The 24,792-nt window shown below is 36.2% G+C and overlaps 1 protein-coding gene across 3 annotated transcripts in view; it reads right to left on the bottom strand.

The window, feature by feature from the left end:
* The window catches only part of TLL1 (tolloid like 1), a 130,006-nt gene that overhangs the window by 69,684 nt on the left and 35,530 nt on the right, over positions 1-24,792 (bottom strand). For 2 of the 3 annotated variants that reach the window (XR_004240128.1, XM_032108941.1), the window contains exon 2: positions 2,156-2,266. Coding sequence is in view for 1 of the 3 variants with exons in the window: in XM_032108941.1 (XP_031964832.1) it covers positions 2,156-2,266 (111 nt within the window). In the remaining 2 variants the exon portion in view is untranslated. The remainder of the gene's footprint in view (positions 1-2,155; positions 2,267-24,792) is intronic. The other variant, XM_032108942.1, reaches the window with a different exon arrangement.

The following is a 24,792-nucleotide window of genomic DNA, read 5'->3' on the forward strand; positions in this document are numbered from 1 at the left end:
TGACCCTGCAAATCCAGGCAGATAACCCTCTTGAAAAGGAGCAGTCACATAATGTGAATCAGAGCCTGTGAGCCTCAAGATTTTAATTAGAGTTACAATAACAACTGTGACTCTACCACTTCATCTTGATGGTTTACAACCAAGTATTTAATCCTTCCACCTGACGTCACCTTTAGTCTCTGAAAGCCAACATCAGAAAGTGCTCAGAAATCAAGCTTACAATTAATTGCCATTGTACCTGTAGCTAAGATAAAATTTTGTTTTCTAGATTACAGATATCTAGCATTCTTTTTATTCCTTTTACAGTTGCTACCTAATATTAACTAGCTAGCTGGCAATTTGCTGTTTGGGAATTAGGAGGAGATGAGCACACTAGGCTGTTCAGTTTGCAAAAACCAGCTAAACTCATCGTTTAAGCATCAAGAATGTTGGAAATTTAGAAAAAAATTTACATATGTGAAGCGTAAAATTGACTTTTCTAATGTTCTTTATGGAAAGATCAAGCATGTTGAGGGTTCTCTGAGAGCAATTATGAAGTCATTAACCTAAGGGATTTTGTTCTCCAAAGTTCAGTCCCACTGATCATCACAATTGCATTGACTCCTGTTGTGCAGTAAAGGCAGAAAAAAATGATCCAAATGAATTAGCAATACTTAACAGGGTGATTCAATATCCTGAATAGGATACCATCCACAAGAAAAGATAATGTGCATATTGCAAAACATGTAAGAAAGGAAAAACTAAGTAATAGAACATTAAATATAATTTTAAAACTGCTTAAAAATGTACATCTTTTCTGTGGTAATTAAAAATAATAATAACTTTGCAGTTAGAAAGAAAAGAAGAAAAGCAAGAAGAAACAGGAGTCAGCAAGCCAAAGAAATCACTTGACTGCATCCACTTTAAGGGGAAATGACCAGTGTTGTTCCTACATTTCTTCAACAAAACTAGTGCCTGAAATATCTTCGCAGGCAATTAAAACCATTTGTTTGGAGGGGAGCAGAGCAGGGAGACCACTGACTCTATTAACATTTTAAAATGCAATCTAGATCTAGAAATGTTCAAAAGTTTTCCTGTTTTGGAAAAACAAGTGGATGTAAAAGGAGATAAAATTAATTTTCAAATTGTCATAAAAACACTCTAATCACAGCATCTACCTAGAAAAAATAAAAATATTTTTAAATATATCAATATTGAAAGATTAAATTCAATTGCTTCCTTGGTCTGAAAATTTTTTCCACCTATCAGGAAAAAGTTATGGTAGCTCAGTTCAGGAACACATAAAACATACTTAACAGAAAACAAATTTCAATAATAAATGTTTACATTTTCTAATAGCATTTTTTCCAGACTTTTCCTCAGTAAGTTGGCTTTTTTTTGTATCATAACCTTAAAGTTTACAAATTCTCAGTTATCAACTTACAAATCATAGCCTGAAAGCATAAATATTTTTAGACATTAGACAGACATCCATTTAGGAATGGATTATGTTTTCTCTCTTGCAAACAGACATATTTACACATAAATAAAATCTCTTTATCTAGCTGTCTGAATACCCAGCTGCTTCTGTTAATCAGATTGCAGCTTCTGGTGCTAATGCATTGTATGTTAACAATAGCATAGAAACGTGTATTAAAATGTCAAATAAATCGTTGTTTTTTAGACAAGGCAGATCTAGCAAGGATGACACATTCTAGTGCTTCTTCTAGGTCTGAGTACAGAACTGGATGAAATAGTAACAAGAGCAAAAGGAGGGGTTGTAACGCCAGCCTTCCAATTTTGCCTCCAGGATACCACATATGTTCTCTATAGTGTGTTTGGGCTCTGCTATCAGGAACTTTCAGTGATGAAATCAAAGCTTTGTACAATTTCCTTTCCCACATGACCACCTGCAGAGTAGACTCTACGCTTCCTACCATTTTCTGCTCCTCAGTTCAACAAGATATTTTTAAACAGAAATGACGGAATAAAATTCAATTTTTTGCTTCTCTTTTCCCTAAAATGAATTTATAGTCTTTGTTTAATAACTTTTCTAAGGGTAAACTAATGGTATCTGAGACATTACACTGCCTTTCCACATTTAAAACACAGATTGCCTTCTACACAGAATTAACTAAGAGGAAAAATAAATTAAAACAAGGCTGAAATAACATACCTGTGTTATGGCCAAGTCTTTCGTTGGAGTGGTGCGTAAGGTCAATTGTCCTGTCAATTTGAAAGATTTTTAAGTCTTCATCATCTAAGGCAATATCTCCCCAAAAGACAGCTTTAAATAAAAAAGAGCTCAATTTAATTAAAGAATTATTTGGACAATAAAGCCAATCTGAAGAATATAATGCCATGTTTACAACCTTTGGGAAAATACATGACAAACATATTTACATCATGTGTATTTCCTTACTGATCTATATTTTTATATGAAGAACAAAAGAAAACTACCTAGTAAAAGACAAATAACTTTTTCCAAAATCTTAGTCTATCTGGTTTCTTCGCACATTACCTAGATGCAGTAATATAAATGTAGTGTCATTGTATTATTAATTTTTAACATGTAGTTTTCTCTATGTAAATACAACAAAGCATAAGAGACACTGAGATGAGAATATTTGAACTATGAAGTCAAATATAGATATTTCTGAGAAAACACAACCTTTACATTTCCTAATATTTTTTTGAAAACAGTAATTATTTGAAGGAGTTTTTATTACGTTTCAGTTGCTTTCTACATTACACTAAGTTTCCCTCAGATAATTATCTGTTTTCTGTTAAACTGAGCTAAAAAACCTTTATTTATTATTTTCCTCTCTGTTTATTTGTATGCTTTCCTTTTATAGTTAATCTCACTATAAGGATGCTTTCAAATTCTTTGCTTTTCAAAGCTCCAATCTCTTTTCAACCTTCCTTTTGCCTTTTTGGTGGATTTCTCCTTCTCTCTTCTCTTTTTCTTTTGCTCTATTTTCTTTCAGTTTTTTTCTTTTTCACTTTGGCATAGGTAACTCATCTTCCCTAAGCTGTCTCTACAACTCAGTGGACCATGACACAGTCCCACTTCCAAGAATTCAGGATCTATAACCTAAAACTTTCATCTCTGCCTATTTTTGCTGAGATTTCATCCTGCCATCTCCCTGCCAATTCAAACTTAACATTAGAGCTGAATTGAACAGCCATATCCTCAATTGCTGTGAATGAAGTAAACAGAGCATGTACCAATTAACAGGAGCTGAAAGAAGTTGTTTATCTTCTTTATCCAAATTCTTCCTTTTCCTGTTCCCTCTGTCAATAGCTCTATTTTTTGTTCCCTCAGAGTCACAAAACTCCTGGATTCAATCTTGGTGTCATCTTCAATTCCTTTCCTTCTTTCCCCCACCCAGGGAGACATCATTAACTGCTTGGCTGTTACACAGCTCTACAGCAAACTGCTTTCTTCACTTCCACCCAACTAAACTCTAGTCCAAAGTCCAGCTGTTACCAAATCAGTCTCTCATGTCTTCCTCCATTCAAACTGATCCTAAACATTATTGCTAATTGTATTCTTTTTCTCTGCCTGTTTTTTATATGACATTTAAAAGACCACTTATCAGATGAGATTCTCATAGTAGTTTTATGTTGCTGCAAAAGTTACCCATTTCTCAGAATGTAATGCTCACATTCATTGGTGTTGAATCAAATTCATATAAAAAAGATTTCTTACTTAAGCAAAAAGGTATTTTTAAATAACTCCAAGATATATTGCTTCCTCCAACTTACATTATTTTTCTTGAACACAAGGCAACTAGGAGAAATTATGTTCAATATGCTTTTATCTGCCTTGTAAAATACCTTTAAAAAAAAACCCCAGATCATCTACACAGTGTTAATAATGAAATTAAAAAGGAGTATTTTCAATTCAAAACATAACCAACATTTTACATCTCCCCCAAATATTAATATTTCCATGTATATAATTTTTTTTACACAAGATAATGTTTCTTAGAAATCACAAGTATTTGAGACTATTACTGAAGCTGTTCAGTGAGCTCTAGCACATTCTGGAACACTATCCTTCAAAGGGCCACTGCCTCACACTCACGCAAGACACGCTGGGGACATCATTGCTCCAGCTATCCTGTTCTCACCAGGGATGGTTTTACCATCACATCAAGACACAAAGCCAGTGACAGCTCTAGATATTTGGGGCTTTTTTCCCCTAAGCTTCTAGGAAAAAAAAAAACAAACCTCAAATTATCAGGGTTTTGAGCAGTGAAGGAAGAAAGTCAGTAGACTCCAATCTGGTTGATTATTTACTTTTATAAACACCTTCTAGAGGTTTCTCTTGAATGCCATTCATAATGGGGACCTCTACATGGAAAGATTGCAAACTTGAACAAACAGAATAGAAAGTTGTAAAGGAAGGAACTATTAACATTTCTGTCTATAAAGTGTGCCCCAGCAGAGGCCACAGAGATTGCCCACGCCAAACTCGAGGAAGTGCTAAAGCTTAATATCAAGGCCATTTATCTTTCCTGGTGATATTGAGAGTTAACAAAAGGAAGATTCCAAATTAACAATGGATGATGCAAAAGATATCCCACTGACAGAAATGCATGAGCAGAAATCACTTTGGTTTCTGTGTGTAATACTGATGTATAAACAGGAAAACTCAAGGCAAATCAAACTTCATACTAACAATAAAGTAGAAAAAAACTGAAAAATGTCTACGCTACTCTTGGTGATGCATCTTTATCACTTTTATCACTTCACCGTGGTAACATTCACTTAAAGATGAAAATACAAATAGAAATACTAATTCCTGTGGATTTGTCTGACATAAGAGTATCGAATTTGTGTGTACATATGTAAAATACACCCTAGTGTTCAGGCAGTGTGTAGTAACTTTGTCTGTTGCATTAGAAAGGAAAAGAAAGCTATTTTTGTTAAACACCTGGACCATTAGCTAGTTTTTGATTAGCAACAAAGGACAAGGTTGAGTTTACCAATAGGATTACCACAGTAATACAATAATAAGTGCTTGTGCAAACTGTCACATAACTGTGAACAAGTAAACTATGTGACCAATAGCAGCCACATTCTCTGACATACTAAAGAAATACGAGTAAACACTAACGTCAGAAATATGTAAGATTATTTTATTAAAATATAATGGAAAGTTTGGAACTTTCTTCAGGCCACTGGTTCATTTTACTCAAGGCAATTCTGTTTTGCAGAAGACAACAAAACATGCTAGAACACAGAAACATTGATAAAAGTTGACTTTAGCAACAGTCTAAATAATGTCACTTCATTTCTACTGAACTACTCCTCTGATCTTCTGAATTAATTTAACTTTACCTAGCAAAAGATACAGGAGTTAACTGGATGGTCTTTAATTTCAATGTAGTCCAAACAATCAGCAACTGAGACAAAAAGGGAGCTGATAACTGTTTTTTAAAATTCCACCTTTTTTCCAATGAAAGGTCTGCAGTGAAGATAAATTCTGCCCTTCAAAGCCTAAAGCACAACCCCAACAGAATTATCCAAAAAAAGTTAAAAAATTATCTCCTGCAACTATTAAAAGTATCCTTTACTTTTTGGAATGCCAGTTTAAGTGTCAAGCTACTTTGTAATAGGAGAAGACCATAGTTTTATCTCCTGCCTTAAAATTTTTATGGCCTGCAACCATCTGAAGAAGTCACTCCATATACTTCACCATGTCACAAACCAATCTCAGTGTTACAGAAGGCAAGCAGAGGATTGTTTGGGTATGCAAGGCATGATGTTAAAGGCTTTGCTAAGAGCATGTTAGGATTAAGAGTTTTAGTAGCTCCCTCTAAGGAACTTCTGACAGAATTGACCAGTTCAGCTGTTCACTCATTTTTCACACATATTTAAATCATAAGTTTCACCTGGAAAATTAACAAGAATCTGACAATCAATTGACTAGGCAAGAAAATGAAACCGAAACAAAGGGATAGGAAAACTTTTAAAGGGAGCTAAACAGAACTGTAATATACCTCTACTTATTTCAGGTTGTGTCATATTATCTCTTATCCTACCTGTATAATCAGTGATCACAAAAACTTGATATTACAGATAGCTTTTTAATTTAATTTGAAAATGCAAGATTGACAATAAACTTAAGAAATATCTGTTGAAAATCTGAGACAGCATTAATTGAAAAGTATTTCAAAAAGCTTTTATTATGTAAAGGTATTTCAGAAAAATGAAAATGGATCTTTTTGTCCAATACTTGATATAAAGACAATACCCTGTCATACCAGACTTCATGCTGGTTAGTATTTGTTTTATATTTTTACATGTCTTATATGGCTGCAACATGATGCACTTATACAAATTCAACAGAGAAAATACATGCATCAATTTCAGAAAGGCGGACAAAAACTGGTTACGAGTAAAGGCACGCTTTTCTGTAACAGTGAAGAAGGAGTTTTGTGGAGCTGTTAAAACAGAGAAGACGTTTAACCAGCAGATGCAGTTCTGCTTTCACACAACTCAAAAGCTCTCAGTTACACAGCACCCTCAAAAAGGTCTTATTTTATTCAAAAAGACAAAACATTGCCATGTAAAGCAGCTAAATTTGCTACCTGTTAACAATCACCTCACAAGCATGAAAACAAACAGGAAAACCAGTAGGCTGTGAAAGATATTTTCCATCCAGAGAATCACACCTTAGTATTGGCACACAAACCATATTAACGGAAAGGAAAAATAAGATTATCTATAAAGTACAGGTCAAGCACAGGAACTACAGCTACACTCTACTACTTGTAACAGGATCTATTATTTCATGATAAATAATTACTACTCATCTACAAACTTCTCTGTGCTAATCTACTCTCTCCCAAAAAGACCATCACCACAAAAAATACCCAATATTCTAAAGGAATAAAATATGCTACTAAGGACAGAAAAGAAACATAAATAAATTTATAAAATAATTTTCAAAAAATAGATTTCAACTATTTTTGTTTATAGATGTACACACATGGTATGAGTCAATGAGCATACACAGTGAGAATAAAAACATCTTTCAAAACTTTCAATATGGCTGGGAGAAAGAAATTATTTGCTAAATACCATAGGGCTGCAATATGTAGTAGGATGGCTCATTCTAGGATTTGAAACATCAATTAGCATGTAAGTCTGCAAAATACAGAAAGGAGTATATTCTTATAATTGCAATAACAAAATTATCTACTTCAAGCTTCATTCACAATTTCTTCTACTATTACTGCTTTCTAAAACTCAAATCATAAGCAGCCATTTTTTAATAAAATATATTTCTGATAGTACTCATACCAGTATTAGTAACAACATACAAAATGCAAGTAAGTCAAGACTGCTATAGTGTTTGTCCATACAGCACAGCAGCATAGCCAAAGCAAACCAACTTGACCTTGGGTAGGTTGGGAGCACTCAGCTACCCAGCAGACACCAACACCACCCAGAAACGATTCCCAGGACCTGATTTGCTCTGGCAACTCCACAGGCTAGAAACATGTTCAGCTGAGACCTTCTCAAACTGAGATGTAAACTGTGATCTTGTCCTGTGAGCAGACACAGAATTTTGACAGGGGATTACTCCTATACTGAGGAGATACCAATGAAAGGATTAAGGCAATTCTAGAAGGCATTGCAAAAGCAAAGCCTCAAATTTTGGTATGCTACTGGGAGTGCAAAGCACAGAAAGTTTGTGCTTTATCCCCTTTGCAGAAGCTGCCAAGAATGGACAACAAAAAATATTAGTTAACTGCAAGGCACAGCAAGGAAATCTGAAGAGCTCCTTTAACACCCTTAAAGGTGGGATACCCAACATGAAGCAAAGTAATTAATGCAGTAAGTAGTGCCACAAAGTGTGCTGGACAGCTTCAGGGCAGATCTCCATCCAAACCCACATGTACAGCAGTTCTAATTAGCAGACTCTTCTATAGCTGAGTCATTGAGTATTTCCCTGTAACAACACAGCTATGTGCTCTATATTCTATCTTGGTGAGTCACTTTATCCCATACGATTCATTCACAAATTACATAACTGCTTTTAACTCTGAACAGAAAATGGAAAGACTAGAGCTAAGACAATTCTACCTCATTACAAGGAAACCAACATATGCTACTATAACTAACTTTATTCTGTATTACCATTGTTTTAAAATTATTTCAGTCTTTCCAATATTTTCAGGTACAATACACTTTTCTTAGAAATTATCAAAATGAGAACAAGGCAGGGCAAATAAACAGCAAAAGATCTTGTCTACAACCAAAAGCGTAACACTGCGTACCACACCCTGAACTGTTTCTATCACTGCTCATCATGAGTGTTACCTTCAGTTGTAACTACGTAATACATTTCCATGTTACCATACAAAGCTCCCAAAACTTTCAAGAGAAAGTTAATTTAACCAAATGCTGGATAATTATCCAAATCAATTTGCCTTTTTATTGGACAAAAATATTACAGAAAAGGAAAGTTAAGTGAAACCTTAACAGCATGAAATAGAAGACCAAGGTAGCCTGCTTTCAAAGACACATCAAAAAGAAGTTAGATATTTCATGATTTTCACCATGCAGCGTTTCCACATCTCCACAGCTCTAAGCAATTGTTACTGAAATAACAGATATATACTGAAATAACTTTTATACTTGAAAAAGCTCACATAGACACACCTGAAAAGGGATGTAACACCTCTGACAGGCTGCTTCCATGTTTCCACATAAATTGTATAAAATAGCAAGTTCATCAATACTCATACCAATTCCATTTTTCAAACTCTCTCTTCAAACTCACTATCAGAAAACCATTCTCCCTGAGGACAGTATCATTTCTATCAGAAAAGAAAATGATGGCAGAATACTGTAAACATCTCCAGACCGTACACCAGTTAGAAATTCATTCCTCCATTCTTTTGAACGTGGCATCCCTTGACAATAGCTCCCATGGGCACACAAAGTCATCCTGAAATCAGCTACCTTGTATGTGGTAGTGATGTAGCCTTAGAAGCACAAATTTTAATGCAATTTACTCGAATGCTCAATGACACTAGTTACACATTGACAGCATTACCTGCAACTCACCAATTCCTCATGTCACTCGCCCCTAGAAAATTCCCGTGTTCCCCATGCACAACACTTTTGGCTTCCTTCCTTCCTCTGACCATGTGTTCACATTTATAGGTAGGATGGTGGCAAGGCAACATCCTTATTGGTATAGTCTGGTGCAATACACTTTTCTTAGAAATCATTCAAATGAGAACAAGACGGGGCAAATAAACAGCATACAACAGGGCATACAACTCCCTATTGTTGCTCCCAAGTTACACTTATGGAGCCCCATCTGAGGCATGTAGCATTTCACTACAGCCAGTCCACACTATTTGCCAAACTCTGCATGAAGTTACTACCAAACTGACCCAACTAGGACAGAAAAATAACCAGGTAGGACCTGACTGTGGGCACAGAAAAACAGCTGTAGAGCCAAAGGTAGGAGAACAGAAATAATTGCTGGAAAGGCATCCACCATCCTAGCCAACTCGTTCCAGACAACCCTCCCAGGAGCATGGCAATCACATCACAATGCAGATGGGCTATGGGGTGAGTGACGTGCAGCACTGGGGCATGTCCTGAATTTTTCAAAGCAGGAAACACTCTGATATAAAGCAAGACTCGTAAGGAAAATGGAATAATTGTGACACCCTTTACCTGAGTAGAACCTTCACTTTCCAAAAGAGACATTTGTAGAGCTTGATCTTTGTGAAAGGGGACACTAATTTGCTAGATATGCTTCTTTGAAGCACAGATAAATCTCAATTTACAGATATCCATTTATCCTGAGCTAATTCCATTTTTACTTTGTTCTTAATTTCAAAATCGTGACTTTTTCAATTCCATTTTCCTTCTGCTTTGTCTTTTAGTGACAATTTTCATATTTCTTTAAAATTAGTACAACAAAAAAATTTAAAACTTCAAAAAAAGCAAAGACAACTATGACAGAAGTTGCAATCTTAGGTAAAAGGACAAGATTCACCCCTAAACTTACTGCAAGGTGTTTTGAGGACAGGCTCTTCAATATTGCAACAGCTACTCTGTGAAAGGTTTCGTTCTTGGTTAAGCTACTCAACAGGGCAAGCTTCCTGACTTTCAGTAACTGTTTTCTTTTTTTTTATGCAAGATCATCATCAACACCACACAGGCTTTGTAGCTGGTAAAATCTATTCCTCATATAACAGCTTAACCACTGAACTGAACGCAGAGGACAGTGCTCAGCAAACAGTAAGGGTGTCTGCACACTGTTAGCAAAACAAGCAGCTGCACAAAGAACTTTCTTCACCACTGATAACTACCTCAGGCCAGATATTGGCAAAACAAACCTACAGAGAAGTAATCTCAAGGAGACCCACTTATCCATCCTACTATTAATATTTTTTATTACTTTTTTCTACTATTTCTACTCTTTCAAGTTTTTAGTATGCAGAAATAATCAGAAGTTTAATAAAAAATAAATTGAAAGATGAGCCTTTCTTCAGAGCAGATATTAACCACTTTGAAAGGAAAGCCATAGCAAGAAACCAGTGACTCTTGGGAAGATCCACAAATGCCAAAAATATTGGGCAATCAGAGCTAATGTTTGTTACCACAGAAAATGCTGACCTGCTTTATATGAAACCACATGCAAGAAAACCATCATTTCCTGGGCCTGTTGCTCCTTCTGCCACCGCAAGAGTAAAGAGAGTGGAGAAAATTCTCCGTCTTCCTGGGAAGGGTGCACGTCAGCCCTAGCAGAAACCATTGTGGCAGAATTAGCTGAACTTCAATTTTGTGATAGCTGACTCTGATTTCCAGCGTAGGAAAAGAAGGCTGACAGGTCATGAGGGTTTGTTTGCTGTCCCCAGACACCTGCAAACACTGACTTCTTCTGCCTTATTAAGGAGGCTAGAAAAATACACCAGGGGGCAAACTCAGATCTATAGTATCACAACAGTCATAATTACCCCAGTTAGTCCTGTGTGACCACTATGATGCTATAATATTCACCTTCATTTTACTTTGAAACTCCATTATCCTGGATAGCCTTAGGGTCAAGATCTACAAAATTAATTATACAGCTAAGCTTTCTTACAGTAGAAAAAACAGACTCCATGAGGCAAAATTATCACTCTTAAAGTGAAATCTTTTTTTAAATATTGAAAAGTCATAAACATATAAAACTGGAAAGAAAAAAAAAAATCATTTGTTCCGAAATTAAGAGCAGATTTTAATTAATTCAGTTACTTAGAGAATAGGGAAATGGATAACTTCAAACATAAGCCACATACAGATGAATGGAGAAAAATCCTTGTTGGAAAGAAAGTTGTCAGTCGGAGTGTGCCACCTACATGAAACAGCTGCTAGGGCTGAGACAGATACAGCAGCTGCTACAAAGCCTGCCCAAAGATGCAAGTCTTAGACATTTTCATTCAAACACCAATAAAACAGAGCCACAGCAGCAAACCACATGAATTACAAGCTAACTGATAATGCATGGCACAAGCCAAAAGACTAGTTTAAGTAGCTAAACAGATAGAGGTAAAATCCTTTATATCCTTTTCCAACCTCCAGACTTTAGAAAAAAGGCAACTTCCAAACCATTCAGTGGAATTGAGGCATTATTGAACTGTAAGGATTTCAGAGAATAAAATCCCTTTTAAAGATGAAGAAGAAAATTAATAGAACATTTATACGTAAATAGACTACTGATGGTGTGGGGCAAATCAGTTTTGATCACAACTTTAATTCTACATCTCAGCCTTTCAGTAGCAATAAGTCAGAAAATTAAGTAAAAAATTATTGTTTCTGGTAAGATGAAGGATTAGATTTATATGCACTACAGGTCTTGCACCTTTGTAAGCATATTTCCCTGGATGCTTTCTTCTTCCACAAACACCCAGGCAAGTCAGATATGAATGGTTCCCCCTGAAAGGGTCCTGGTACAAGGACAGCACAAGCATGGCCAAAGCCAGCAGAGCAGAAGTACTGCATAGCAGCCTTGAAGGGGAAGCACCAGCAGCTGTCTGGGGGGAGGAAATGTAATAAAAAAAATTTTAAAAAAGGAATAACTGCTTAGATAATCTACCTGGCTTTGGCAATACCAGTCTTCAAGAAATTCCACAACCAAAACATCTTTCCTCTAGTGTTACAGGTTGTTAATGTGGAGCAGAAGTGGATAAGGAGTTCAGTAATAAGGGAGGTAACTCCCTTAGTAATTTTACTGTGCTATGACAATAAGAGGCCACAGCAACACTTTCTTTATAACTTGGCATTAGAACATAATAAGCATGTCACAATAGTGTTACAGTAAAGCAGCAGTGATAGTGATATATGTGGAAATCCTCCCCTTCTGTACCTTCTCCTCATCTATGGGAAACGAAAAAAAAATGTATTTCATTTTCTCACAGACATAAAATCCCAAGTAGGCTAAAGTAGTACCTCAAAACCAGAAAATCCTGAATAATCATTAAATGCAACCAAAGATTTATACAGAAAGCTAAATGGCACAGAAAGGAAAGTGCATATCTAAGGGATTATCTGGCATTCAGGATCAAGGTTGTCATCACACCACATGAAATAAATGTTGTTCCATTTGCATCATCTTATATTTAAACATGGAGAATTATTAAACTGTATATAAATAAACCCTTATTATAGGTTTCAGAAGTGATTTTCATTATCAGCTGAAGCTTCCTGTTTCCATGATTTTTGTCATGAACCTCACTTAAGTCACTCCATCTCATATTTTAGCACATCATTCTGCGACTTGGCTCTGCAGAAAAGACAAGGAAAGAGACTAAATAGCTCTTAATGCTGCTTGTTTTGGCAGTGATCCAGTGCTTAATACAGTGAGTTCTGGGTATTGGACCAAGGCAATTCTACACTTCTGTCTTCATATTCAAGAGTTGTCTTCTACCACATTTTTTTCTTACCAGAGTACAAATTTTAGTCAATAAAGCCAAAAAGATGAAGCCCAATTGCTTAATTTTGTATCTTCCAATTCATGTAATTGTTTAAAATAGAAGTGAGGAGTCTCCTGCACCACAACTATTTTGCTTGTCTCCTGAATTCTGTTTCCTTCCTTCCCCCTCCCCCCCCACATTTGTAATTTAAGGGGTTGGGTTTTATTTTCCCATGGAGACTCTGCACAGCTGCTGATTATTTTTTGGACACAGCAAGTAAAAGAAAAAGTGAAAAATGATCCTCAGAGTTAGTGAGGTGACAGTAAATGTACAGTAGAAAAGCACTGATATTATCCAATGCCTAATAGTAAGTTATTAATTAGAATTTAATATTCCATACATCTGATTCTTACATAGCTTAATATTCTGAGAAATTTTAGCAATGATAATACTTGAGACAGAACTTGTACAATCATAGTAATATTTTGCCTCTTGATGGATACAATGAAATCTCATTTCATCTTTGCATTTATTTGTTTGCTCTTGAAAAGCACTATTCAGCATATCTGCTAAAAGCTTTTTTAAATCCTTGTTTTTAACCAGTAAAGAGTATTAACCTTTTGCAAGTGCTCTGCTGCAAGCCAGCAGAATCTCCGCCCCGTTCTGAAGAGAATTATGGCACCGAGTCCACACTTACTCATTTCCTAGTTTTTGGCACGGTGGTAATTCAAGTGTCATCCACAGAAATTATGCGGAGGAGGTAGGGGAGAGGACAATAAAAAAAATACACAACTTCAGCTTTCTCCTGTCCCTATAATTTCTTTGCAGGACTGTATTTATCCCCAAACTTGTGAGGCTGCAACCACTATTGCCACCCCCAGGCTGCCACAAAAGTGATTAGGTTAAATTGTGCATATTGACAGTAGGATTTACATAAGGACTACAGTTTGCTACTTGTTTGCAGCTGATTATCAGGCTGGTGCATCACAAGTAAATTAAGATAAAATCAATCCTATGGTGAGAAACACCTTAGTCCCAAGAATTTAAATACAGACCATTCTGTGGTGTAAAATGGTAGCTATGTGAAGGTTCAAGAATTTCACAAATCTTAAAAGAAAGCAAACAGTTATACTTCGCTTAGGCTTTCCATTTCCTTAACGTCAGTCTCATGCTGATCCCCATTATAGGGCATTTTAGCTTGCATGTCAAACTGAAACACCAAAGGGCCAATTCAAATAACAGATCCCGACTTGTTCTCCATGTCTATTATTCTTCCCTTCTTGCCTTCATTAAGCCACTGCAGCTCCTTACGTACTGCTTACCACCAGATTTCTTGTGCTCCTCTCTAATAGCAGCCCATATGTTAGCAGGAGCAGAGTACCAGGGTCCATTTGCCATCCCGCTCACAGACACAGCTTCTCCCTTTTCAACCGCAACAGTCTTAACTGCAGCTGCTGTTTGCATGAATACAGAGAAGACATATACTAAGTTTTTAATTTTTTTTAATGGATCTGTTTCTTAATTAATAAAGATGTTACTGCCTAAATTAGTCTCAGAGTGTTTTCAGATGTCTTTCAATACAATTCAGCAGCTGAAACAAAGTACATGAGCCAAACATGATGCTTCTAGCCAGCTCACCCTGGGCTGGCATGGTCTGCTGGCTATGAGGGCTGCGTCTTTTGACGGCAACACAGTGGTGACCTTAAATAACCTCTTAATATATCTCTGGAAATAGGAATTACACAAGATGCTGAAAATACTAAGCTTCTTTTAAGCTCAGAGAAAATACAAATATTTAATATAGCTAACATTCAGAGCAAATATGCCAAATTAAATATTAACTTTTTCAGAGGACTGCTGTTTAGCCTATATCATTAAGGGTCTAATATTTCAAATTTCCTTGACTATTAACATTTTAGGAAATGGAGAATTTTAATAGGTTCTTTAACTCCTAGATGGTCTTTCTTCATTCTTTTATGCTTCCAAAGCAAACAATTCAGAAATAAACATGAATATGTAGAAAACCAAGGAAAAGCACTTGACCAAGTAAAGAGCAGTCAGAAACATGCTACTGTATCACCTAGCCCTTAAGTAGACCATATGTGTTATTACTGTGTTTAAAAAACATTTTCATTTAACTCTTGGACACGGTGCTGGAGACAAATCTTATATTATCAAAAAGGCATACTCCTATAAATATTTGAGAGACTTGTGTTCCACATGTGGGAGGAAAAAAAAAAACAGGCATACAAACCATATGTTTTCTTCTACCCACTATCTCTTCTCATATGAATTCTGGTCTGTAAATCATAATCCTAGTTGTCCACGTTTCTCACATACAAATTGTGTCAGTACACATACTTAAGTGGTTCCCCAAGTTAATACAAGAGTAACTGAGAACAGAATTCCTAATAAAGAACAAAACAGAAGGATTTGCTGAGCCAGTGCTCTAAAGCAAAGCTGTTTATAGCATTGGTCTATGAATATGAGAGTGCTCAAATAGTACAGTGTATTTTGGGACAGACAAGATTTCAGGTGAATGATCCTGGGTCATGCCCTATGTTTGCAAAGGAATGCTTTAAATTTTCTGTTCACAACTAAAATATTCACAGACTGTCATATTATAAAAACTGATCTGCTTGAAGCTCATTTAGGAAGACAAGAGTTCAGATTGTGGATTGGTAGCATGAACACTGCTTCAGTTACTAGAGAGCTGTAATATCACAGCCCCTTTGTGAAAATCACAAGTTATTCAGTTATGAGTTATTCCCCAAGAACATGGATCCCAAAACCAAAATAATTTTATCATAACAATTCTACTACTGGTAAAAATACATTTAAGTGGACAATTCGTCCAAATGTCATAAAAATTAATCTGCAAAGGTGTCAATTAAAAGCACCTTCACAACTGTGAAAATCAGTGACATTTGTGTTTATAAATTATTCTTGCATTAGTTCTGAAAGTAAATTTCTTTCTATCCCTGAACAGAATAAAAAGCACAATATTTAAAGATAGTCAGCTTTTCAGTACAATCAGTAGAAACAAATCACCAGAAATTTTTAGAAATTTCATACTCATTTTCAACTAAAGGACTGACATATTAATCTTAGAACTAACAAAAACCTAAATAAGATATAAGGCAGAATAGGGACAGACAAAATTGTCATGTAATCTACAAGACATAATGTGGGGGGAAAAAAAAGAAAAAAGAAAAAAGAAAAATCCTGTACTACAGGACTTAATTGCTTTTTTCATGGCAGACAAAAGAAAGAAGCATAGCTTTGGGTTGTGCATATATCAGAAAACTGTCTTTGTGGCATCCCAAAAGCTTTTCACTTTGATGAATGTGTTAGAAAATCATGAATGCACAAGGGACACTTCAAGAGCAGTAAATGACCTAACACAAAGCTTGAGAACAGAAGACATCTTCATGTGCTAAAATGACTTCATTTGTTTTATGAAAACATGGGAGGAACATCTGTCAGGACAGGAAAGCATTCTGGAGCAACTTAAGGCATCAGAGCTGGAATTGGCAGGAGGGATTTGGGGGTTGGGTTTTCTTCTGAATGCTTTTGTTTGGCTTCGACAAATGGTACTTCACATTTCTGAGACTTAGAGAAAGTGAGCTAGAACCTTGGAGCTCAAGACTGGATGGAAATGATTGCAAGGTTCCTATAAATCTCGAGAAAATGTAGTAAATTAAAGATCTACAGAGTATGGATTTTAGGAGAAACAAGTATCAGTGCTACTCCACCTGCAACAGTTCAGTCCATTTGGAAGAAAACACCAAAAAGCTTCTGAGTTACTAAATCCAGTACTTCTATTCCCAGTCCTATGCCTGAGTGACTTGATTGATGCCCTCTATTTTTGGCAATTTGTGGTATCTCAAGAGGCATTTTTTGGATTTGCACTAAAATAAGTTATCTTGATAAAATGAGCCAAACATCTGAAGGAAATAAGGTACTCTGCTAACTCCACAGGGATCTTTCAGTACTAACAAAAACCTGAAAGGCAAAATGCAACAACCGTTGCTCTGGTTGCCCAGCCTGTGCTGAACACAGAGCAGTGCTAACTACCTTTGAGCTGATGGAGACAACCAGCCCGTGCCCCACTTCAGGGCCCAGCCCTGCACAGCATCTCACACCCCAACCCAGGGAGCTGCTCCAGGGCATTCTGAAGCACTGCTGCTCCATAAAGATCACCTGTAGCCCCCACTCTCAGCAAAGCTTCTTGTGCCACCACAAAAACATCACTTGCCTATTGTCACTAGATCAACGAGTAGGTTTTATTCAAGTTTGGAATCAAATATTATTAGTTCCAGCATGGAAGTATGAAAACAACCTTTCTAATGATTACATTATTTTCCATTTGGTAAATGGATTTTTCCCATTCTCCATATTTCAAAATAGAACTAAAATCAAAGTCACTATTTTAAGTCTGCCTGTCTTATCGGAATTTTCTTTTATTAAAATTGCAAAATAGATAATGAGTGGGTAAAAGTAGAAAGTATAAAACATGATAACCTAGCCTACGAATTAATATACCTTTCATTTTCTTTTCCACGTTACTTTCTGTTTCTCTGTATAATAGTGTCCAAAATAAAAGTCCAATCATCTATCCAATCAAAATGTTCAGGGAATACCCAGAAGCTCACTGTTTTAACAATAGAGAACTTAGCAATATAATAAGAAGATTCCACTTTGAAGTTCTGCTAACAGAAATATGCAACTGGTTGAGCTACTTAATTCACATCCCTTCTGGCACCACTGACTTTATTGCATGGACCTTCCCATAAGTAACCAACCATTTTGAAAACAATACATTCCTTTCACTGTTCCTACTGAAAACTTTTTCTGTGAGTGTTTCAATTTGAAGCTGACCTTTCTTCCTTGGCTTTAGACCTATTTTTTGAAAAATAGGTTAGCACTACCACTCAATTTTCATAAACCAATACCACAAATGCAAATGTAGAGGCCATTCCTACAATAAGAGTTTTGCAACTCTTTTTGAGTAAAATTTTGCAACAGTATCACTGGAATTCCTACCATGCAATAAAATTCTATAAGAGCACTTAACTGATAACACCCTTCAAGTTAAATAATAATAATAATAATAATAACAACAACAACAACAACATATTAGGATTGAAGTCTTACTGCACAGCAAGATACAGATAGCTTAAAATTACAAGCAAAGTAATGAAGATAAGTGGACTTCTAGAGAAAGGCATAATGCCAGCTGGAGTCAACTTACCAGAAAAACTTTACACTCAAAGATAAAAAAAACTACTTTAATACTTTTAAATCTCCAGATTAATAAAAGAGGGATAAACTAACTTTGTCTTTAATTTGGTAGCTATATCACACTTTTATGTCAGAAACTAAATGTTTCTTCTGTATGGAATTGAAGCCATTATCTTCATACTACTACCATTAATCAAAATCATTCATATTAAATTGATTTAAATGGTCTTTTGACAAAAGAAGGCACAATTAAGTACAAAGAATTATCATTCATCTGCATCTATTTTCTTGCAAGTTGTCTCTTAGCTTGATGCTATACAACTATTTTTCAACTAGAAAAATATAGAGAAACATTTATGAAAATCACCATTTAGCTTGGGGCTACTGTAACTGTATACAATGAGAGAGACAAGTCCTAAATGCAGAGTGACCTGGACTTCTTGCCAAACTGCCAAACAACCATCCAAACCAAGAGTTAACAGCTAGCTCAAGTGCATTTTAGAAAACTCATACCTTCAGAACAGGGGCACACAGGTCCATGTACCTTTGAAGAACATAGATCACATTACAGAAAGCAGATGTATCCTAGAAAACAGAAACTCCCCAAACGGTTTGTGAGTTTGCATGACATACCTCAAAATCAACAGTTTGGTTCAAGAGCAGCCAAGAAGCAGAGAATGCCTTGGCTGACAACTGAGAGGCCACCTTCTCACTGTTCATAGCTCCATCCACCCCATCAGAAAAATATTAGGCATGTGGATCAAACAGAACCTGCTTGGTATCTTATCAAGTTGTCAAGCAAAGGAAAACAACAAGGGAGAGAGCTGGGAAGAAGGCCAAGGTTCACTGGGGATGCAGCTGGACAGAAGCAAGAGGAATTGCTAATGACCCACTTACCAATATGACATGGAATTAGCAGAATGGTGAATGACCAGGCAAACATGATTTTTAGGGCAGCACTGTGGCCCCAGAAGTGTAAGCTATTTTAATAGAAAAATGGTGTAAAAGAGCAGTAGGTATTTCACCTGGCAAACAAACTTAACAGGGCATTGGCAGAAGAGCTAATTCAGCTTTCATATATGCTCTCTCAGCAGAATGATGACAGGCTGGAACAGGTTCATAAGGGATTCGTGCAAATGATTTTTCAAGGTACAATGAGATACCAGAGGAAGTCACTATACATAAAATGTAACAGAAGCAATGTTAAATGGTTTGATCGCCATTAAAATAGTAAAGAGAAGTTTATTCACTGTGTGACTTCTCTTAGTCCTGCTGACAAAAGACAAAGCAAACAGAAATTGACAACAGGACAAATCAAACTTATGGAATAAGGCATACTGGAGCTGGGAAGGCATTTACAGTGTAGCAATGATCATTAACTTTATTAATCATTAATCATTACCCCTCTAATTTTTGTCTGTAGTTCATCAAGAATGAGACTCTATTCCACACTCCAGAAAAAAATGAATTGCAAATAGACCCTATGCCATCTTAAGAGAAGAGAAAGCAAGGACATGGACAGAACAGTAGGCATTTAGAAGTCTAAGTGCTTGATGTGATGGCTACAATAAGCAAATTGCCGATTCAAAATACTCATTTTGTGGTTTCTGAACTCCAGTCCCCGGGCATAAAGGTAACGTAACAACTGCCACTGCCATCCCACAGAAGAGTAAAGCCTCTCCTTGGGGGCAGGACAAAAGAAACAGTATCTGGAAAAGAGACAATGAGGAAAAAAAAAAAAAAATCACTCTTATATGAGTTTATCAAAAGTAGCAGCCAGCAAGTTAAGCTATTTTCTTAAACAAAGAAAATAGCAACATTATCAAGTTATGCAAGAGCAAATAATCACAATTTTGAGAAAGCTGTATGTAAAATATACCTGACATGGGCAATCAAAATAACAGCTCTAATAAGCTTCATCTCTGAATACAATGTGGAGCCTCATCTCTTTCAGAGGATAAATTTCACACATTTTTTATCTTTTTTAATATAAAGGTCAAATATAAACTTTCCAGTGCTTTCAGAAAACCTGTTATTTACTGTCCATACTGTATAAGTAAACTTCTTGTAAAACATTTTGATGTTTAACAAATGTAGAAAGTGCACCCCCGCAGTCACACAAGGCTGTTCCATACAATGCTTTAACTGACACACACAAACTGACAGAAGATTTTCCTTCTCACTGCTTAGTGAGAGGTCAGTACAAACACATTAAGAAGACAGCCGATGTTTCATGGATCTAGCTTCCTTTGACTGTCCTTGATGTTTTGCAGAAGAACTTAGCTTCACCCACAACAGTTTTAGGGTATTTGTGGCCAGCAGATAGTCAGTGAGCATTCTGCAGCTGACAACAAAAGCTGTTGCCACCAAGATGTGGCTGTTCCACTTCAGACCAGGTTTGGTACCAGCTGGAGTAATTTTGCATGTTAAGATCAGCATACTTCCTACCGCTTTCTACTTTGGATCTAAAAAATACCCTAAAAAAATCTATATAAATTCTGAATTGAAAAGACAGGACAAATTCTTAGCATCTGGTTTCAGTTGGTTCAGATGACTTGGCAAAAATATACATTATTTTTCTGAATGGCACAGGAAATGACAGTAAAGATTCACAGTAAATTGCATGATCCTTGAGTTTAAGATAATCACAAAAAAGACACACATAACAAGATTTGACTTGTGGCAAAGTTATCTGAAAAGCAAAAATCTCTTGGCTATACATGATGGACAGATAAATGAACAGTTTTGATCTTGTGTTTTTCCTATCATCCTATTTGATCTGGCAAAATCATCTGTCAGTGAAGCAAAAGCAGCTTTCAGGAACAGAATCTTTGGTATTTTCCACTGGAGCAGAACTAAACTTCTGAGGCAATTCTGTATTATGATAATCAACGAGGTGAAATTTAACATGGGACACTGTACAAACAATATTAACAATGCACCACTGAAGAAGGTATTTACCAAAATTGCAACCCCCAGAAGCACCCTCATCTTCAGCAGAGAAATACTACAACAAAGCAAAGATCTCATGTCAGCATTTGGCAAGAAAAAGAAAAAGGATGAGCCTTTGGTCTGATTAGTTTGAAAGAGAAGGTAGCTTGGGTTTGGAGAGAAAAAAGAAAAGAAAATCCTTAACAGAAATTTGTGTCACCATAAAAAAACCAGACACGAGGAAAAATGTTGACCAAGTTTTAAAACATAACAAATACCTAGTGATAAGTAGCTACTGGAGATAAATGCTTGATTTCCTACCGATAAATAAATATCAGCTAGTGTACACTAGTGTGCAGCTATGTACACATCTTTTCCAACACTTGAATCTAACACTCCTTGCTTCCTTAACAGTCAAAAGCACATTGTTATCACATGTAGCTATGCTATGCTATTGATTATGACTTTGACATTCTTCAGAATCATGTAAAGGCAGTTTGCTTACATGATAAAATGTTTTGGGGTTTTGGGGTTGTTTTTTTGGGGGGGGTTTTGTTGGATTTTTTTCCCTCTGAGCACATGAAATTTCTTCCCTGCTATGGAAACGTTTTGAAAATTGTCTTTCACTTGGTTTGGAACAAAATAACATTTTGTTCTAATCTTACATATTATCTCCTTTGCGGATATATAACAGGATTTTACTTGCAGTAAAATGTCTTAAAAAGCAAAACACTCTTGGAGACCTGTAGTGAAGTATTATTCAGAAGTACCAAGGAGTTGTTTTGATGGTACATTTCACACTACAGTCTTAATCTGTTGGCAAATCAGATACTTAAAAGGAACATATCCTGCAACTAGTTAAATGGTAACAATTGCTAGCATTTCATATACTGACTTCTGTTCCATTTCTATTATTTCTCTCCTCTCTTTAATTACAGGGAAAGATTACATCTGAAAAATCAATGCCTGCAGCTAAAATATGAAAGTTAAATTTAGGTACATATTATGTAAATGCAGAAAAAAGACTAGTCCACACTAATTATGCTTTAAGGTATCAGAATAAATTTTCTAACTTTCTACATTCAGACTTTTTTAATGGGTTTTTTCCCATTTTTCCACTCACCAGACAGGGCACAACCATCAAGAACAGTATTTTTACTTTTTCCCTACAGAAGTCTTTTCAGCAGCACCTATATCTAGAATAAATTTAACTTTTTCCCCCTGCTCGCTGGCATATTTCTGCACACAATTTCAATAAAAGTAACTCTTAGTAGGAAGCATGAATGAAGACGAGTGTGTGACATTTGCAGCTAAGTGACAGGATGCAGACTACCAGGAAAAGATAACTAAAGTCCGTGGTGAGCACTTAACAAACGTAAAGCAGTTTGGCAGAACCTGACACTGTGCTGCAGTCGGGAAACTAGATAACAAAAGGTTGGCAATGTGCATTCTGCTCTTTAATAGAAAAGATAGTATCAGATAAGCTAACAGCCAAATATTCACATCGTGTCTTTCCTCACAATAACATGGACAGGAATACCTGGCAATACTAAAATTTAATGGTATTTTGTTTGGAAGAAAAATTAATCTGAACTGTATGCTAAGATGACCTTTCATTTAGATAAAATTGAATTTAAAAACTACTCTTTCTGAAAAGAAAGCGATAATGCAACTCATTAAGACAATTTTCTGTAAAGATGATAAGTATCTAGCCATTGTTATACTTTTCACCACTATAAAATGTAAGACTAGTAAAACTCGTAGAGTTTTCTGCCAAAAGACCTTAGCTAATGAATTCAAGAAGCAGATATAACACTAAGGCTGTTTTGCAAATACAGCAGTCTTCATGGTAATGTTTAATTTTCCTTGTACCCAAACTTTGTTGAGAGTGTGCATTTGAAACAAACCCTTTGGAGGAGCTGAAAGTTTTCCATCTCTCCCATAAGCTAATACCTTAAAAGAAAGGTAAAATAAAGTACTGCACTGTGCTTCCTGTTTTGGGGCTTTGTATTATGATATACTATGATTGGGGAAAAAAATTCTACAGCAAAAGAATCTAAATTTAGATATAACAGATATGCAGACACTTTAATTCTTTACTATTGTAGGATTATTTTTGAAAACAAAATAATTTTCAACATCAAGGATTGTGTCATAATATGCTTCTACTATGTATTGTTACAAAACAGGTAAAAGCTATTATAAAGTAACTTCCTAGCTTTTGCTTTAAAAAGTGAAGTCAATTTCTAGCAGGGCCAGCAACAAGAACCATGCTTCCACCATGGTTCAGGGTTTTAGCCTGAAATTACAGCACAGACTTCTGTCAGCTGAGATTTAGGAAGTTAATTGGCAATAGAGGAAGGCCTTATCCCAGAGAGGGAGATGGTTCATGGAGCTAAGTGTTACCTCCAACATCAGTCAGGGGAGCCATGGCTCAATTTATCCCACTCTTTTCTCCCACTCTGGAGGTAGGATCTGTGCCACATATTTGTGCCCCTAAAGGAGGGAAAAGAGACTATGGTTTAATGGGGAAAGCCTGGCCAGGCTGTCTGCTTCTCCAAGTTTCCCAGCAATTGTGAGAACCTCTTCTCCCAGGAGGTATTCTGGGAGGCTGATGAAGCTAAGTGAAGTCCTACCTCCTATCCTAACTTGCTTCCCTCCAGATCATATTGCTCTATTTGCTCTGTCAGCTCCCAGCATAATGTAGTGCAGTGCTTTGGCGGCAGCCTGGGACCCTCTTCCTGGAACAGCCACGTTTAGACATGGATTTGGCAGGCTGAAACCAGTTTCCTGAGGAAGAAAGTCAAGTGAAGGGAAATCAGGTGTCTAAACGGAACTGTTTAAACTCAATTAAATCTGAATAAAATTGGATGGGAGTTACAAAAGGGTGGTTTTCTAGCTCCAGGGTCTTTTTCCCCCCCAAATTTCAAAGATTTGCAATGTAATTGCTTTTCTGCATCCCATCCTCCCCCAAAAGTCAAAGTAATCTTAAAATACCAAAGACAATATCAAGTCTACAGATGAGTGTAGTAATCCTCTCCAATGAGAAAATTATAGACAGTGAGTGCATTTGTAGGAATTTGCATTTGAGGATTGTGGTCCTCATTCTTTAACTCTGCAATAAGGCACAGAGGGCAAAATGGACAAATTCCAAAATACAGAATAGGGCACTTGACCATTCAAGAGATACCTCTTCAGCAGCAAAGCCCAACCTTGTTCTGAAATCAGTAGCTAAAATCCAGTCTAGAACCTGTCGTGATCAGCAGACATTACTACTTTACTACAAGGAAGCTTACATGAAGTGTGTTTGTGAAGCTCAGCCCACACTACCCAGTGCACATGTGTTAACACTATAAATAATTTACAGTTTTATAGGCAGGTTCATCAAAATCATCATCACAACAGCCTAGAATTGCCATCTAGTACACTTCATGCTCTGCATCACTTCCTAACACCTATGAAAATAAGAAAAAACCAAGCTACACTGAGAAATTTATCTGTCCATACATTTTGTGTACATAGCCTGGAACCACAGCGTAATTAATATTTTATCAATGAGAATTTTTGTACAAAACTCCAAGGAAATGGGGTGGGTTCATTCCTACTTATTTGATCATATGCACTTGATAGCTTGAAAAATTTTGTAAGCAAAGTTAAAAATATCTGCCATTTATTTAAGCCACGAATGCAAGCATAA

This window comes from Corvus moneduloides, chromosome 5 (assembly GCF_009650955.1).
Source record: "Corvus moneduloides isolate bCorMon1 chromosome 5, bCorMon1.pri, whole genome shotgun sequence".
In the NCBI taxonomy this organism is placed as follows: domain Eukaryota; kingdom Metazoa; phylum Chordata; class Aves; order Passeriformes; family Corvidae; genus Corvus; species Corvus moneduloides.